Source organism: Argopecten irradians, chromosome 12, assembly GCF_041381155.1.
Source record: "Argopecten irradians isolate NY chromosome 12, Ai_NY, whole genome shotgun sequence".
Taxonomy (NCBI): Eukaryota; Metazoa; Mollusca; class Bivalvia; order Pectinida; family Pectinidae; genus Argopecten; species Argopecten irradians.
The window spans coordinates 7,744,613-7,760,565 of record NC_091145.1 but is presented as its reverse complement, the minus strand read 5'-3'; the positions used below and the strand labels follow the sequence as shown (position 1 = coordinate 7,760,565).

The window sequence follows — 15,953 nt, the reverse complement described above, 5'->3', positions numbered from 1 at the left end:
CGAAAACAGATATCTGCGATATGGTATAAAAGATACAATAAAATATGAGAAATTATTTCACTTATTTCTAATATAAAAACAATTATGGGCGTCCGTCAGCCATTTTTTATTATCATTTACAGATAGCAGACTGCTAATATTAGTGCCTTGGGGAACTTGTATATCAAATTTGAAACCTCAACATTAAAACCAATTTGGTCAGTTTTTAATCTTTCTTTTTTGCGTACCTTATCAACACTGATCAATGGGATTTAAAAAGAAGTATAGTTTGTAATTCGTAAATGATATTAGCTCTATCTAGGATGCTTAACAAGGTCCATTTGACGGACCAAGTTTATTTATGAGTATTTTCGATAAGTCCCTGTTCCTACGCCCTTATAGACTAAGGTAGGTTTAAAAACAGTTGAATATGACTATATAACGTGCAAAGATAGACTCAATCGAGTCACAAATAGGACGATACGTTTATCAAACAAACTCACCAAAAATAGTTATTAATAACATAATAACATTAAGACATTTACTACAATGATGTATCAATTCGAACCCATCAAAATTGAGTTAGGTTTGACATGCGCATGATGAGAAAAGAATACATAAATCCTAACCGAACAATTCAAACAGCTCATCGCTTACCTTTTGCTGTCCTTGACCCGGATTCGGATTGTGTTTGCACCTTTGGCTGCGTACGGGTATCTTAAAATAACAAAAAGACAAATTTGTCATTTACCATTATAGTTATTGTGACTCAACACTTATTTGTTTCAGGCAAGGATTAATACGTACTTTCTGTATAGAAACGAATAATCATATCACCACAATTCCAACACCAGTAAGCCTAATTAATGATAAGAAAAACAACAACAATCAATATGATTCAATGGCGATTCAGTGGTAGTATTGGATCCAATTATAATTCAAAGAACATAAGACAAGAAAAACAATTTCACAATGCGTATGATGGGAAAAGGATACATAAATCCTAACCGAATAATTTAATCAGCTCATCGCTTACCATTCGCTGTCGCTGAACCTGATCCGGATTCGGATTGTGTTTGCACCTTTGGCTGTGTACGGGTATCTTAAAATAACAAAAAGACAAATTCACAAATTTGTCATTTATCATTTGAGTTATTGTTACTCAACACTTATTTGTATCAGGCATTGATTAATACGTACTTTCTGCATAGAAACGAATAATCATACCACCACAATTCAAACACCAGTAAGCCTTATTAATAATAAGGAAAAAAAAAACAATCAATACGATTCAATGGCAATTCAGTGGAATTATTGGATCCAATTGTAATTCAAAGACCATCAGACAAAAATACCAATTTCACAAAACAGTCTCTGTGGCCTATAGTTTGAAAATTATAGTTGTCACCTTTAACTTTTAAAAGCCTGCTAGTCAGTACTACAGTGCAATCGAGTATCTATTTTCGAAAACAGATATCTGCGATATGGTATAAAAGATACAATAAAATATGAGAAATGATTTCACTTATTTCTAATATAAAAACAATTATGGGCGTCCGTCAGCCATTTTTTATTATCATTTACAGATAGCAGACTGCTAATATTAGTGCCTAGGGGAACTTGTATATCAAATTTGAAACCTCAACATTAAAACAAATTTGATAAGTTTTTAGTCTTTCTTTTTTTAGTACCTTATCAACACTGATCAATGGGATTTAAAAAGAAGTATAGTTTGTAATTCGTAAATGATATTAGGTCTATCTAGGATGCTTAACAAGGTCCATTTGACGGACCAAGTTTATTTATGAGTATTTTCGATACGCCCCTGTTCCTACGCCCTAATAGACTAATGTGGGTTTAAAAACAGTTGAATATGACTATATAACGTGCCAAGATAGACTCAATCACTGACGTCACAAATAGGACGATACGTTAATCAAACAAACACATAAAAACAGGTATTAGTAACAAAATAACATTAAGACATTTACTACAATGATGTATCAATTTGAACCCATCAAAATTGAGTTAAGTTTACAATGCGAATGATGTGAAAAGGATACATAAATCTTAACCGAATAATTCAATCATCTCATCGCTTACCATTTGCTGTCGTTGACCCTGATCTGGATTCGGATTGTGTTTGCACCTTTGGCTGTGTACGGCCAATTCAAGACAAGAAAAACTATTTCACAATGCGTATGATGGGAAATGGATACATAAATCCTAACCGAATAATTCAATCAGCTCATCACTTACCATTTTGCTGTCGTTGACCCTGATCTGGATTCTGATTGTGTTTGCACCTTTGGTTGTGTACGGATAATTCAAGACAAGAAAAACTATTTCACAATGCGTATGATGGGAAATGGATACATAAATCCTAACCGAATAATTCAATCAGCTCATCGCTTACCATTTGCTGTCGCTGAACCTGATCCAGTGCCGGTTTGTCTTTGCACCTTTGGCGGTGTACGGGTATCTTAAAATAACAAAAAGACAAATTGACAAATTTGTCATTTATCATTAGAGTTATTGTTACTCAACACGTATTTGTTTCAGGCATTGATTAATATGTACTTTCTGTGTAGAAACGAATAATCACATCACCACAATTCAAACACCAGTAAGTCTTATTAATGATAAGAAAAAAAACCCATTCAATACGATTCAATGGCAATTCAGTGGAATTATTGGATCCAATTATAATTCAAAGACCATAAGACAAAAATACCAATTTCACAAAACAGTCTCTGTGGCCTATAGTTTGAAAATTATAGTTGTCACACCTTTAACTTTTAAAAGCCTTCTTGTTTGTCCTACAGTGCAATCGAGTATGTATCTTCGAAAACCGATATCTACGATATGGTATAAAAGATACAATAAAATATGAGAAATGATTTCACTTATTTTAAACATAAAAATAATCATGGGCGTTCATCAGCCATTTTTTTATCATTTACAGAAAACAGACAGTTAATATTAGTGCATAGGGTAACTTGTATATCAAATTTGAAACATCAACATTGAAACCAATTTGATCAGTTTGCAATCTTTCTTTTTTGCGTACCTTATCAATACTGATCAATGCAATATAAAAAGAAGTATAGTTCGTAATTCGTAAATGATATTAGGTCTATCTAGGATGCTAAACAAGGTCCATTTGACGGACCAAGTTTATTTATGAGTATTTTCGATAAGCCCCTGTTCCTACGCCCTTATAGACTAAGGTAGGTTTAAAAACAGTTGAATATGACTATATAACGTGCAAAGATAGACTCAATCGAGTCACAAATAGGACGATACGTTTATCAAACAAACTCACCAAAAATAGTTATTAATAACATAATAACATTAAGACATTTACTACAATGATGTATCAATTCGAACCCATCAAAATTGAGTTAAGTTTGACATGCGCATGATGAGAAAAGAATACATAAATCCTAACAGCTCATCGCTTACCATTTGCTGTCCTTGACCCGGATTCGGATTGTGTTTGCACCTTTGGCTGCGTACGGGTATCTTAAAATAACAAAAAGACAAATTTGTCATTTACCATTATAGTTATTGTGACTCAACACTTATTTGTTTCAGGCAAGGATTAATACGTACTTTCTGTATAGAAACGAATAATCACATCACCACAATTCCAACACCAGTAAGCCTAATTAATGATAAGAAAAACAATTACAATCAATATGATTCAATGGCGATTCAGTGGTATTATTGGATCCAATTATAATTCAAAGAACATAAGACAAGAAAAACAATTTCACAATGCGTATGATGGGAAAAGGATACATAAATCCTAACCGAATAATTTAATCAGCTCATCGCTTACCATTCGCTGTCGCTGAACCTGATCCGGATTCGGATTGTGTTTGCACCTTTGGCTGTGTACGGGTATCTTAAAATAACAAAAAGACAAATTGACAAATTTGTCATTTATCATTTGAGTTATTGTTACTCAACACTTATTTGTATCAGGCATTGATTAATATGTACTTTCTGCATAGAAACGAATAATCATACCACCACAATTCAAACACCAGTAAGCCTTATTAATATTAAGGAAAAAAAAAAACAATCAATACGATTCAATGGCAATTCAGTGGAATTATTGGATCCAATTATAATTCAAAGACCATAAGACAAAAATACCAATTTCACAAAACAGTCTCTGTGGCCTATAGTTTGAAAATTATAGTTGTCACCTTTAACTTTTAAAAGCCTGCTAGTCAGTACTAAAGTGCAATCGAGTATCTATCTTCGAAAACAGATATCTACGATATGGTATAAAAGATACAATAAAATGTGAGAAATGATTTCACTTATTTCTAATATAAAAACAATCATGGGCGTCCATCAGCCATTTTTTTATTATCATTTACAGAAAACAGACTGCTAATATTAGTGCCTAGGGGAACTTGTATATCAAATTTGAAACATCAACCTTAAAACAAATTTGATAAGTTTTTAGTCGTTCTTTTATGCGTACCTTATCAATACTGATCAATGGGTTTTAAAAAGAAGTATATCGTAATTCGTAAATGATATTAGGTCTATCTAGGATGCTAAACAAGGTCCATTTGACGGACCAAGTTTATTTATGAGTATTTTCGATACGCCCCTGTTCCTACGCCCTTATAGATTAAGGTGGGTTTAAAAACAGTTGAATATGACTATATAACGTGCCAAGGTAGACTGAATCACGTCACAAATAGGACGATACGTTAATCAAACAAACTCACCAAAACAGTTATTAATAACAAAATAACATTAAGACATTTACTACAATGATGTATCAATTCGAACCCATCAAAATTGAGTTAAGTTTGAAATGTGCATGGTGGGAAAAGAATACATAAATCTTAACCGAATAATTCAATCAGCTCATCGCTTACCATTTGCTGTCTCTGAACCAGATCCGGATCCAGTTTGTGTTTGCACCTTTGGCTGTGTACGGGTATCTTAAAATAACAACAAAGACAAATTATCATTTACCATTATAGTTATTGTTACTCAACACTTATCTGTTTCAGGCAACGATTAATACGTACTTTCTGTATAGAAACGAATAATCATACCACCACAATTCAAACACCAGTACGTCTTATTAATGATAAGAAAAAACAACAACATTCAATACGATTCAATTGCAATTCAGTGGTATTATTGGATTCAGTTATAATTCAATGACGATAAGACAAGAACACCAACTCACAAAACAGTCTCTGTGGCCTATAGTTTGAAAATTATAGTTGTCACCTTTAACTTTTAAAAGCCTACTAGTCAGTTCTACAGTGCAATCGAGTATCTATCTTCGAACACCGATATCTACGATATGGTATAAAAGATACAATAAAATATACGAAATGATTTTACTTATTTCTAATATAAAAACAATCATGGGCGTCCATCAGCCATTTTTTTATTATCATTTACAGAAAACAGATTGCTTATATTAGTGCCTTGGAGAACTTGTATATCAAATTTGAAACCTCAACATTAAAACCAATTTGATCAGTTTTTAATCGTTCTTTTATGCGTACCTAGTCAATACTAATCAATGGGATTTAAAAAGAAGTATAGTTCGTAAATCGTAAATGATATTAGGTCTGTGTAGGATGCTAAACAAATTCCATTTGACGGACCAAGTTAATTGATGAGTATCATGGACCAGTCCCTGTTCCAACGCCTTTTTAGACTAATGTTGGTTATAAAACATTTGAAGATGACTATATAACGTGCCAAGATAGACTCAATCACTAACGTCACAAATCTTCGAACCTATCAAAATTGAGTTAAGTTTGAAATGCGCATGATGGGAAAAGAATACAGAAATCCTAACCGAATAATTCAATCAGCTTATCACTTACCATTTGCTGTCGTTGACCTTGATCCGGATTCGGATTGTGTTTCCACCTTTGGCTGCGTACTGGTATCTTAAAATAACAAAAAAGACAAATTTGTCATTTACCATTATAGTTATTGTTACTCAACATTTATCTGTTTCAGGCAAGGATTAATACGTACTTTCTGTATAGAAACGAATAACCATACCACCACAATTCAAACACCAGTAAGCCTTATAAATGATAAGAAAAAAAAAAAACAATCAATACGATTCAATGGCAATTTAATGGGTTCGAATTGATACATCATTGTAGTAAATGTCTTAATGTTATTTTGTTATCAATAAATATTTTTGGTGAGTTTGTTTGATTAACGTATCGTCCTATTTGTGACGTTTTGTGATTTAGTGTATCTTGGAACGTTCTATGTCATATTCAATTGTTTTTAAACTTACATAAGTCTAGAAGGGCGTTGGAACAGGGACAGGTGGATAATACTCATCAATTACTTGGTCCGTCAAATGGACCTTGTTTAGCATCCTACACAGACATAATATCATTTACGAATTACGAACTATACTTCTTTTTAAATTCCGTTGATAAGTGTTGATTAGGAACGTATAAAAGAACGATTAAAAAGTGATCAAATTGGTTTTACTGTTGAGGTTTCATTTGATATACAAGTTCCCCTAGGCACTAATATTAGCAGTCTGTTTTCTGTCAATGATAATAAAAAATGGCTGACGGACACCCATGATTCTTTTTATGTTTAAAATAAGTGAAATCATTTATCATATTTTATTCCATCTTTTATACCCTATCGTAGGTATCGGTTTTCGAAGATAGATACTCGATTGCACTGTAGAACTGACTAGTAGGCTTTTAAAATTTAAAGGTGACAACTAAAATTTTCAAACTATAGGCCAAAGAGACTGTTTTGTAAAATTGGTGTTTTTGTCTTATGGTCTTTGAATTATAATTGGATCCAATAATACCACTGAATTGGCAGTGAATCGTATTACTTGTTGACATATGACTACATAACGTGCCAAGATAGACCAATTTCACAAAAAAGTTTCTGTGGCCCAAGTGTGAAATTATAGTTGTCACTTTTAACTTTTAAAAGCCTTCTTGTTTGTCCTACAGTGCAATCGAGTATGTATCTTCGAAAACCGATATCTACGATATGGTATAAAAGATACAATAAAATATGAGAAATGATTTCACTTATTTTAAACATAAAAATAATCATGGGCGTTCATCAGCCATTTTTTTATCATTTACAGAAAACAGACAGTTAATATTAGTGCATAGGGTAACTTGTATATCAAATTTGAAACATCAACATTGAAACCAATTTGATCAGTTTGCAATCTTTCTTTTTTGCGTACCTTATCAATACTGATCAATGCAATATAAAAAGAAGTATAGTTCGTAATTCGTAAATGATATTAGGTCTATCTAGGATGCTAAACAAGGTCCATTTGACGGACCAAGTTTATTTATGAGTATTTTCGATAAGCCCCTGTTCCTACGCCCTTATAGACTAAGGTAGGTTTAAAAACAGTTGAATATGACTATATAACGTGCAAAGATAGACTCAATCGAGTCACAAATAGGACGATACGTTTATCAAACAAACTCACCAAAAATAGTTATTAATAACATAATAACATTAAGACATTTACTACAATGATGTATCAATTCGAACCCATCAAAATTGAGTTAAGTTTGACATGCGCATGATGAGAAAAGAATACATAAATCCTAACAGCTCATCGCTTACCATTTGCTGTCCTTGACCCGGATTCGGATTGTGTTTGCACCTTTGGCTGCGTACGGGTATCTTAAAATAACAAAAAGACAAAATTTGTCATTTACCATTATAGTTATTGTGACTCAACACTTATTTGTTTCAGGCAAGGATTAATACGTACTTTCTGTATAGAAACGAATAATCACATCACCACAATTCAAACACCAGTAAGCCTAATTAATGATAAGAAAAACAATTACAATCAATATGGATTCAATGGCGATTCAGTGGTATTATTGGATCCAATTATAATTCAAAGAACATAAGACAAGAAAAACAATTTCACAATGCGTATGATGGGAAAAGGATACATAAATCCTAACCGAATAATTTAATCAGCTCATCGCTTACCATTCGCTGTCGCTGAACCTGATCCGGATTCGGATTGTGTTTGCACCTTTGGCTGTGTACGGGTATCTTAAAATAACAAAAAGACAAATTGACAAATTTGTCATTTATCATTTGAGTTATTGTTACTCAACACTTATTTGTATCAGGCATTGATTAATACGTACTTTCTGCATAGAAACGAATAATCATACCACCACAATTCAAACACCAGTAAGCCTTATTAATATTAAGGAAAAAAAAACAATCAATACGATTCAATGGCAATTCAGTGGAATTATTGGATCCAATTATAATTCAAAGACCATCAGACAAAAATACCAATTTCACAAAACAGTCTCTGTGGCCTATAGTTTGAAAATTATAGTTGTCACCTTTAACTTTTAAAAGCCTGCTAGTCAGTACTACAGTGCAATCGAGTATCTATTTTCGAAAACAGATATCTGCGATATGGTATAAAAGATACAATAAAATATGAGAAATTATTTCACTTATTTCTAATATAAAAACAATTATGGGCGTCCGTCAGCCATTTTTTATTATCATTTACAGATAGCAGACTGCTAATATTAGTGCCTAGGGGAACTTGTATATCAAATTTGAAACCTCAACATTAAAACCAATTTGATCAGTTTTTAATCTTTCTTTTTTGCGTACCTTATCAACACTGATCAATGGGATTTAAAAAGAAGTATAGTTTGTAATTCGTAAATGATATTAGCTCTATCTAGGATGCTTAACAAGGTCCATTTGACGGACCAAGTTTATTTATGAGTATTTTCGATAAGCCCCTGTTCCTACGCCCTTATAGACTAAGGTAGGTTTAAAAACAGTTGAATATGACTATATAACGTGCAAAGATAGACTCAATCGAGTCACAAATAGGACGATACGTTTATCAAACAAACTCACCAAAAATAGTTATTAATAACATAATAACATTAAGACATTTACTACAATGATGTATCAATTCGAACCCATCAAAATTGAGTTAAGTTTACAATGCGAATGATGTGAAAAGGATACATAAATCCTAACCGAACAATTCAAACAGCTCATCGCTTACCTTTTGCTGTCCTTGACCCGGATTCGGATTGTGTTTGCACCTTTGGCTGCGTACGGGTATCTTAAAATAACAAAAAGACAAATTTGTCATTTACCATTATAGTTATTGTGACTCAACACTTATTTGTTTCAGGCAAGGATTAATACGTACTTTCTGTATAGAAACGAATAATCATATCACCACAATTCCAACACCAGTAAGCCTAATTAATGATAAGAAAAACAACAACAATCAATATGATTCAATGGCGATTCAGTGGTAGTATTGGATCCAATTATAATTCAAAGAACATAAGACAAGAAAAACAATTTCACAATGCGTATGATGGGAAAAGGATACATAAATCCTAACCGAATAATTTAATCAGCTCATCGCTTACCATTCGCTGTCGTTGACCCTGATCCGGATTCGGATTGTGTTTGCACCTTTGGCTGTGTACGGGTATCTTAAAATAACAAAAAGACGAATTGACAAATTTGTCATTTATCATTAGAGTTATTGTTACTCAACACGTATTTGTTTCAGGCATTGATTAATACGTACTTTCTGTGTAGAAACGAATAATCACATCACCACAATTCAAACACCAGTAAGCCTTATTAATTATAAGAAAAAAAAACATTCAATACGATTCAATGGCAATTCAGTGGAATTATTGGATCCAATTATAATTCAAAGACCATAAGACAAAAATACCAATTTCACAAAACAGTCTCTGTGGCCTATAGTTTGAAAATTATAGTTGTCACCTTTAACTTTTAAAAGCCTGCTAGTCAGTACTAAAGTGCAATCGAGTATCTAACTTCGAAAACAGATATCTACGATATGGTATAAAAGATACAATAAAATGTGAGAAATGATTTCACTTATTTCTAATATAAAAACAATCATGGGCGTCCATCAGCCATTTTTTTATTATCATTTACAGAAAACAGACTGCTAATATTAGTGCCTAGGGGAACTTGTATATCAAATTTGAAACATCAACCTTAAAACAAATTTGATAAGTTTTTATTTAGTCGTTCTTTTATGCGTACCTTATCAATACTGATCAATGGGTTTGAAAAAGAAGTATAGTTCGTTATTCGTAAATGATATTAGGTCTATCTAGGATGCTAAACAAGGTCCATTTGACGGACCAAGTTTATTTATGAGTATTTTCGATAAGCCCCTATTCCTACGCCCTTACAGACTAAGGTGGGTTTAAAAACAGTTGAATATGACTATATAACGTGCCAAGATAGACTCAATCACTGACGTCACAAATAGGACGATACGTTAATCAAACAAACTCACCAAAAACAGTTATTAGTAACAAAATAACATTAAGACATTTACTACAATGATGTATCAATTCGAACCCATCAGAATTAAGTTAAGTTTACAATGCGAATGATGTGAAAAGGATACATAAATCTTAACCGAATAATTCAATCATCTCATCGCTTACCATTTGCTGTCGTTGACCCTGATCTGGATTCGGATTGTGTTTGCACCTTTGGCTGTGTACGGCCAATTCAAGACAAGAAAAATTATTTCACAATGCGTATGATGGGAAATGGATACATAAATCCTAACCGAATAATTCAATCAGCTCATCACTTACCATTTTGCTGTCGTTGACCCTGATCTGGATTCTGATTGTGTTTGCACCTTTGGTTGTGTACGGATAATTCAAGACAAGAAAAACTATTTCACAATGCGTATGATGGGAAATGGATACATAAATCCTAACCGAATAATTCAATCAGCTCATCGCTTACCATTTGCTGTCGCTGAACCTGATCCAGTGCCGGTTTGTCTTTGCACCTTTGGCGGTGTACGGGTATCTTAAAATAACAAAAAGACAAATTGACAAATTTGTCATTTATTATTAGAGTTATTGTTACTCAACACGTATTTGTTTCAGGCATTGATTAATACGTACTTTCTGTGTAGAAACGAATAATCACATCACCACAATTCAAACACCAGTAAGTCTTATTAATGATAAGAAAAAAAACAACATTCAATACGATTCAATGGCAATTCAGTGGAATTATTTGATCCAATTATAATTCAAAGACAATAAGACAAAAACACCAACTCACAAAACAGTCTCTGTGGCCTATAGTTTGAAAATTATAATTGTCACCTTTAACTTTTAAAAGCCTGCTAGTCAGTACTAAAGTGCAATCGAGTATCTATCTTCGAAAACAGATATCTACGATATGGTATAAAAGATACAATAAAATATGAGAAATGATTTCACTTATTTCTAATATAAAAACAATCATGGGCGTCCGTCAGCCATTTTTTTATTATCATTTACAGAAAACAGACTGCTAATATTAGTGCCTAGGGGAACTTGTATATCAAATTTGAAACATCAACATTAAAACAAATTTGATAAGTTTTTAGTCTTTCTTTTATGCGTACCTTATCAATACTGATCAATGGGTTTAAAAAGAAGTATAGTTCGTAATTCGTAAATGATATTAGGTCTATCTAGGATGCTAAACAAGGTCCATTTGACGGACCAAGTTTATTTATGAGTATTTTCGATACGCCCCTGTTCCTACGCCCTTATAGACTAAGGTGGTTTAAAAACAGTTGAATATGACTATATAACGTGCCAAGATAGACTCAATCGACGTCACAAATAGGACGATACGTTTAATCAAACAAACTCACCAAAAACAGTTATTAATAACAAAATAACATTAAGACATTTACTACAATGATGTATCAATTCGAACCCATCAAAATTGAGTTAAGTTTACATGCGAATGAGAGAAACAAAATCCTAACAGCTCATCGCTTACCATTGCTGTCCTGATATTCGGATTGTGTTTGCACCTTTGGCTGGTACGGTATTTAAAAAAAATTGCATTTCGTTATGGTACCCTGTTTGGAAATTCGATTCTGTATGAAACGAATAATCACATCACCGCAATTCAAAACCAGTAAGCCTAATAATGATAAGAAAACAATTACATCAATATGATTCAATGGCGATTCAGTGGTATTATTGGATCCAATTATAATTCAAAGAACATAAGACAAGAAAAACATTTCACAATGCGTATGATGGGAAATGGATACATAAATCCTAACCGAATAATTCAATCAGCTCATCGCTTACCATTTGCTGTCGCTGAACCTGATCCGGATTCCGGTTTGTGTTTGCACCTTTGGCTGTGTACGGGTATCTTAAAATAACAAAAAGACAAATTGACAAATTTGTCATTTATCATTATGAGTTATTGTTACTCAACACTTATTTGTTTCAGGCATTGATTAATACGTACTTTCTGTATAGAAACGAATAATCATACCACCACAATTCAAACACCAGTAAGCCTTATTAATAGTAAGAAAAAAAACAACAATCAATACGATTCAATGGCAATTCAGTGGAATTATTTGATCCAATTATAATTCAAAGACAATAAGACAAAAACACCAACTCACAAAACAGTCTCTGTGGCCTATAGTTTGAAAATTATAATTGTCACCTTTAACTTTTAAAAGCCTACTAGTCAGTTCTACAGTGCAATCGAGTATCTATCTTCGAAAACCGATATCTACGATATGGTATAAAAGATACAATAAAATATACGAAATGATTTCACTTATTTCTAATATAAAAAACAATCATGGGCGTCCATCAGCCATTTTTTTATTATCATTTACAGAAAACAGATTGCTAATATTAGTGCCTTGGAGAACTTGTATATCAAATTTGAAACCTCAACATTAAAACAAATTTGATAAGTTTTTTAGTCGTTCTTTTATGCGTACCTAGTCAATACTAATCAATGGGTTTTAAAAAGAAGTATAGTTCGTAATTCGTAAATGATATTAGGTCTATGTAGGATGCTAAACAAGGTCCATTTGACGGACCAAGTTAATTGATGAGTATTTTCGATACCAGTCCTGTTCCTACGCCTTTTTAGATTAAGGTTGGTTTAAAAACATTTGAATATGACTATATAACGTGCCAAGATAGACTCGAATCACGTCACAAATAGGACGATACGTTAATCAAACAAACTCACCAAAACAGTTCAAAATAACATTAAGAATTTACTACTATGATGTAAAAACCCATTGAGTTAAGTTTGAAATGTGCATGATGGGAAAAAGAATACAGAAATCCTTAACCGAATAATTCAATCAGCTTATCGCTTACCATTTGCTGTCTCTGACCTTGATCCGGATTCGGATTGTGTTTCACCTTTGGCTGCGTGTACTGGGTATCTTAAAATAACAAAAAAGACAAATTTGTCATTTACCATTATAGTTATTGTTACTCAACATTATCTGTTTCAGGCAAGGATTAATACGTACTTTCTGTATAGAAACGAATAACCATACCACCACAATTCAAACACCAGTACGTCCTTATTAATGATAAGAAAAAAAACTTCAATACGATTCAATTGCAATTCAGTGATATTCAGTTATAATTCAATGACGAAACAAAACAGTCTCTGTGGCCTATAGTTTGAAAATTATAGTTGTCACCTTTAACTTTTAAAAGCCTACTAGTCAGTTCTACAGTGCAATCGATCTATCTTCGAACACCGATATCTACGATATGTATAAAAAGATACAATAAAATATACGAAATGATTTTACTTATTTCTAATATAAAAACAATCAACAATCATTATATTTACAGATTCAACTGGTATATCAATTTGAAACCTCAACATTAAAACCAATTTGATCAGTTTTTAATCGTTCTTTTATGCGTACCTAGTCAATACTAATCAATGGGATTTAAAAAGAAGTATAGTTCGTAAATCGTAAATGATATTAGGTCTGTGTAGGATGCTAAACAAATTCCATTTGACGGACCAAGTTAATTGATGAGTATCATGGACCAGTCCCTGTTCCAACGCCTTTTTAGTGATTGTTGTTTTTTTTTTTCATTTATTAGGCTTACTTTAAAGTGTTTGATTTGTGGTGGATGATACAGAAAGTACGTATTAATCCTTGCATTGTAGTAAAAAAACTATGTTAAATGACTTAATTTTAAGATTACGCAGCCAAAGGTTTTGTTTTGTAAGGGTTCGAATTGATACAATAAAATTCTTTTATTTTTTTGGGTGAGTTTGTTTGATTAACGTATCGTCCTCATATTTGTGACGTTTTGTGATTTAGTGTATCTTGGAACGTTATATGTCATATTCAAATTGTTTTTAAAACCAACATTAAGTCTATAAGGGCGTAGGAACAGGGCCTGATCGATAATACGCATAAATTAACTTGGTCCGTCAAATGGACCTTGTTTAGCATCCTAGACAGACATAATATCATTTACGAATTACGAACTATACTTCTTTTTAAATTCCGTTGATAAGTGTTGATTAGGAACGTATAAAAGAACGATTAAAAAATGATCAAATTGGTTTTACTGTTGAGGTTTCAATTTGATATACAAGTTCCCCTAGGCACTAATATTAGCAGTCTGTTTTCTGTCAATGATAATAAAAATGGCTGACGGACACCCATGATTCTTTTTATGTTTTAAAATAAGTGAAATTCATTTATCATATTTTATTCTTCTTTTATACCCTATCGTAGGTATCGGTTTTCGAAGATAGATACTCGATTGCACTGTAGAACTGACTAGTAGGCTTTTAAAATTTAAAGGTGACAACTAATTTTCACTATAGGCCACAGAGACTTTTCAAACTATAGGCCAACAATAGAGGAGACTGTTTTTGTAAAATTGGTTACTGGTTTTTTTGTCTTATTATTCGTCTTTGAATTATAATTGGATCCAATAATACCACAATTGGAATTGTACACAGCCAAAGGTGCAAACACAAACGATCCGTTGGATCAGGTTCAGCGACAGCAAATGGTAAGCGATGAGCTGATTGAATTATTCGATTAGGATGTATTTTTTCCAATGTCACATTTCAAACTTAACTCAATTTTGCATGGTTCAATTGATAATCATTGTATTTCTTTAATGTTATTTTGTTATTAATAACTGTTTTTGGTGAGTTTGTTTGATTAACGTATCGTCCTATTTGTGACGTCATTGAGTCTATCTTTGGCACGTTATATAGTCATATTCAAACTGTTTTTAAACCCATACATTAGTCTAAAGGGCGATAGGAACAGGGGCTTATCGAAAATACTCATAAATTAAACTTGGTTAGGATTTGTTTAGCATCCTAGATAGACCTAATATCGCATTTACGTTACGATAATTTACTTCTTTTTAAAAATCCCATTGATAGTATTGATTAGGTACGCAAAAAAAGAAAATAAAAACTTATCAAATTGGTTTTAATGTTGAGGTTTCAAATTTGATATACAAGTTCCCCAGACTAATATTAGCAGTCTGTTTTCTGTAAATGATAATAAAAAAAAATGATTATCCTAGATGCCCATGATTTTTTATATTTTAAATTAGAAATAAGTGAAATCATTTTCAAATTTTATTGTATCTTTTTCACCATATCGTAGATAACGAAATAGATACTCGATTGCACTTTAGATGGTTTTATAAATTGAAACATTTTTGTAAATTGTTAAATGTCTTTGAATTAATTGGATCAAAATTCCACTAATTGCACCTGAATCGTTTGATTGTTTTTTTTTTCTTATTAACGTATCGTTACCTATTTGTGAATGGTGATAGTGATTATTCGTTTCTATACAGAAAGTACGTATTAATCAATGCCTGAAACAGATAAGTGTTTTTAAACCCAAAATAACTTAGGGCGTAAATGACAAATTTGTGAATTTTTGTCTTTTTGTTAAGAAAATACCCGTACACATGCAAAGGTGCAAACACAATACCGTAAATGGATTTCAGGTTCAGCGACAGCAATGGTAAGCGATGAGCTGATTGAATTATTCGGTTAAATTTAACTATCCT

At 32.3% G+C, this 15,953-nt stretch overlaps 1 protein-coding gene across 1 annotated transcript in view; it reads right to left on the bottom strand.

The window, feature by feature from the left end:
• LOC138336629 (putative per-hexamer repeat protein 5) overlaps nt 1-15,953 on the bottom strand; it is a 73,322-nt gene that overhangs the window by 39,964 nt on the left and 17,405 nt on the right. The window contains exons 4-17 of the mRNA XM_069286152.1: nt 13,242-13,309; nt 12,192-12,258; nt 10,831-10,896; nt 9,447-9,512; nt 9,068-9,127; nt 8,005-8,070; nt 7,624-7,683; nt 5,862-5,927; nt 4,887-4,952; nt 3,824-3,889; nt 3,445-3,504; nt 2,396-2,461; nt 1,016-1,081; nt 637-696 (exon numbers count right to left, since the gene is read on the bottom strand). Coding sequence (XP_069142253.1) covers nt 637-696; nt 1,016-1,081; nt 2,396-2,461; nt 3,445-3,504; nt 3,824-3,889; nt 4,887-4,952; nt 5,862-5,927; nt 7,624-7,683; nt 8,005-8,070; nt 9,068-9,127; nt 9,447-9,512; nt 10,831-10,896; nt 12,192-12,258; nt 13,242-13,309 — 903 coding nt within the window. The remainder of the gene's footprint in view (nt 1-636; nt 697-1,015; nt 1,082-2,395; nt 2,462-3,444; nt 3,505-3,823; nt 3,890-4,886; nt 4,953-5,861; nt 5,928-7,623; nt 7,684-8,004; nt 8,071-9,067; nt 9,128-9,446; nt 9,513-10,830; nt 10,897-12,191; nt 12,259-13,241; nt 13,310-15,953) is intronic.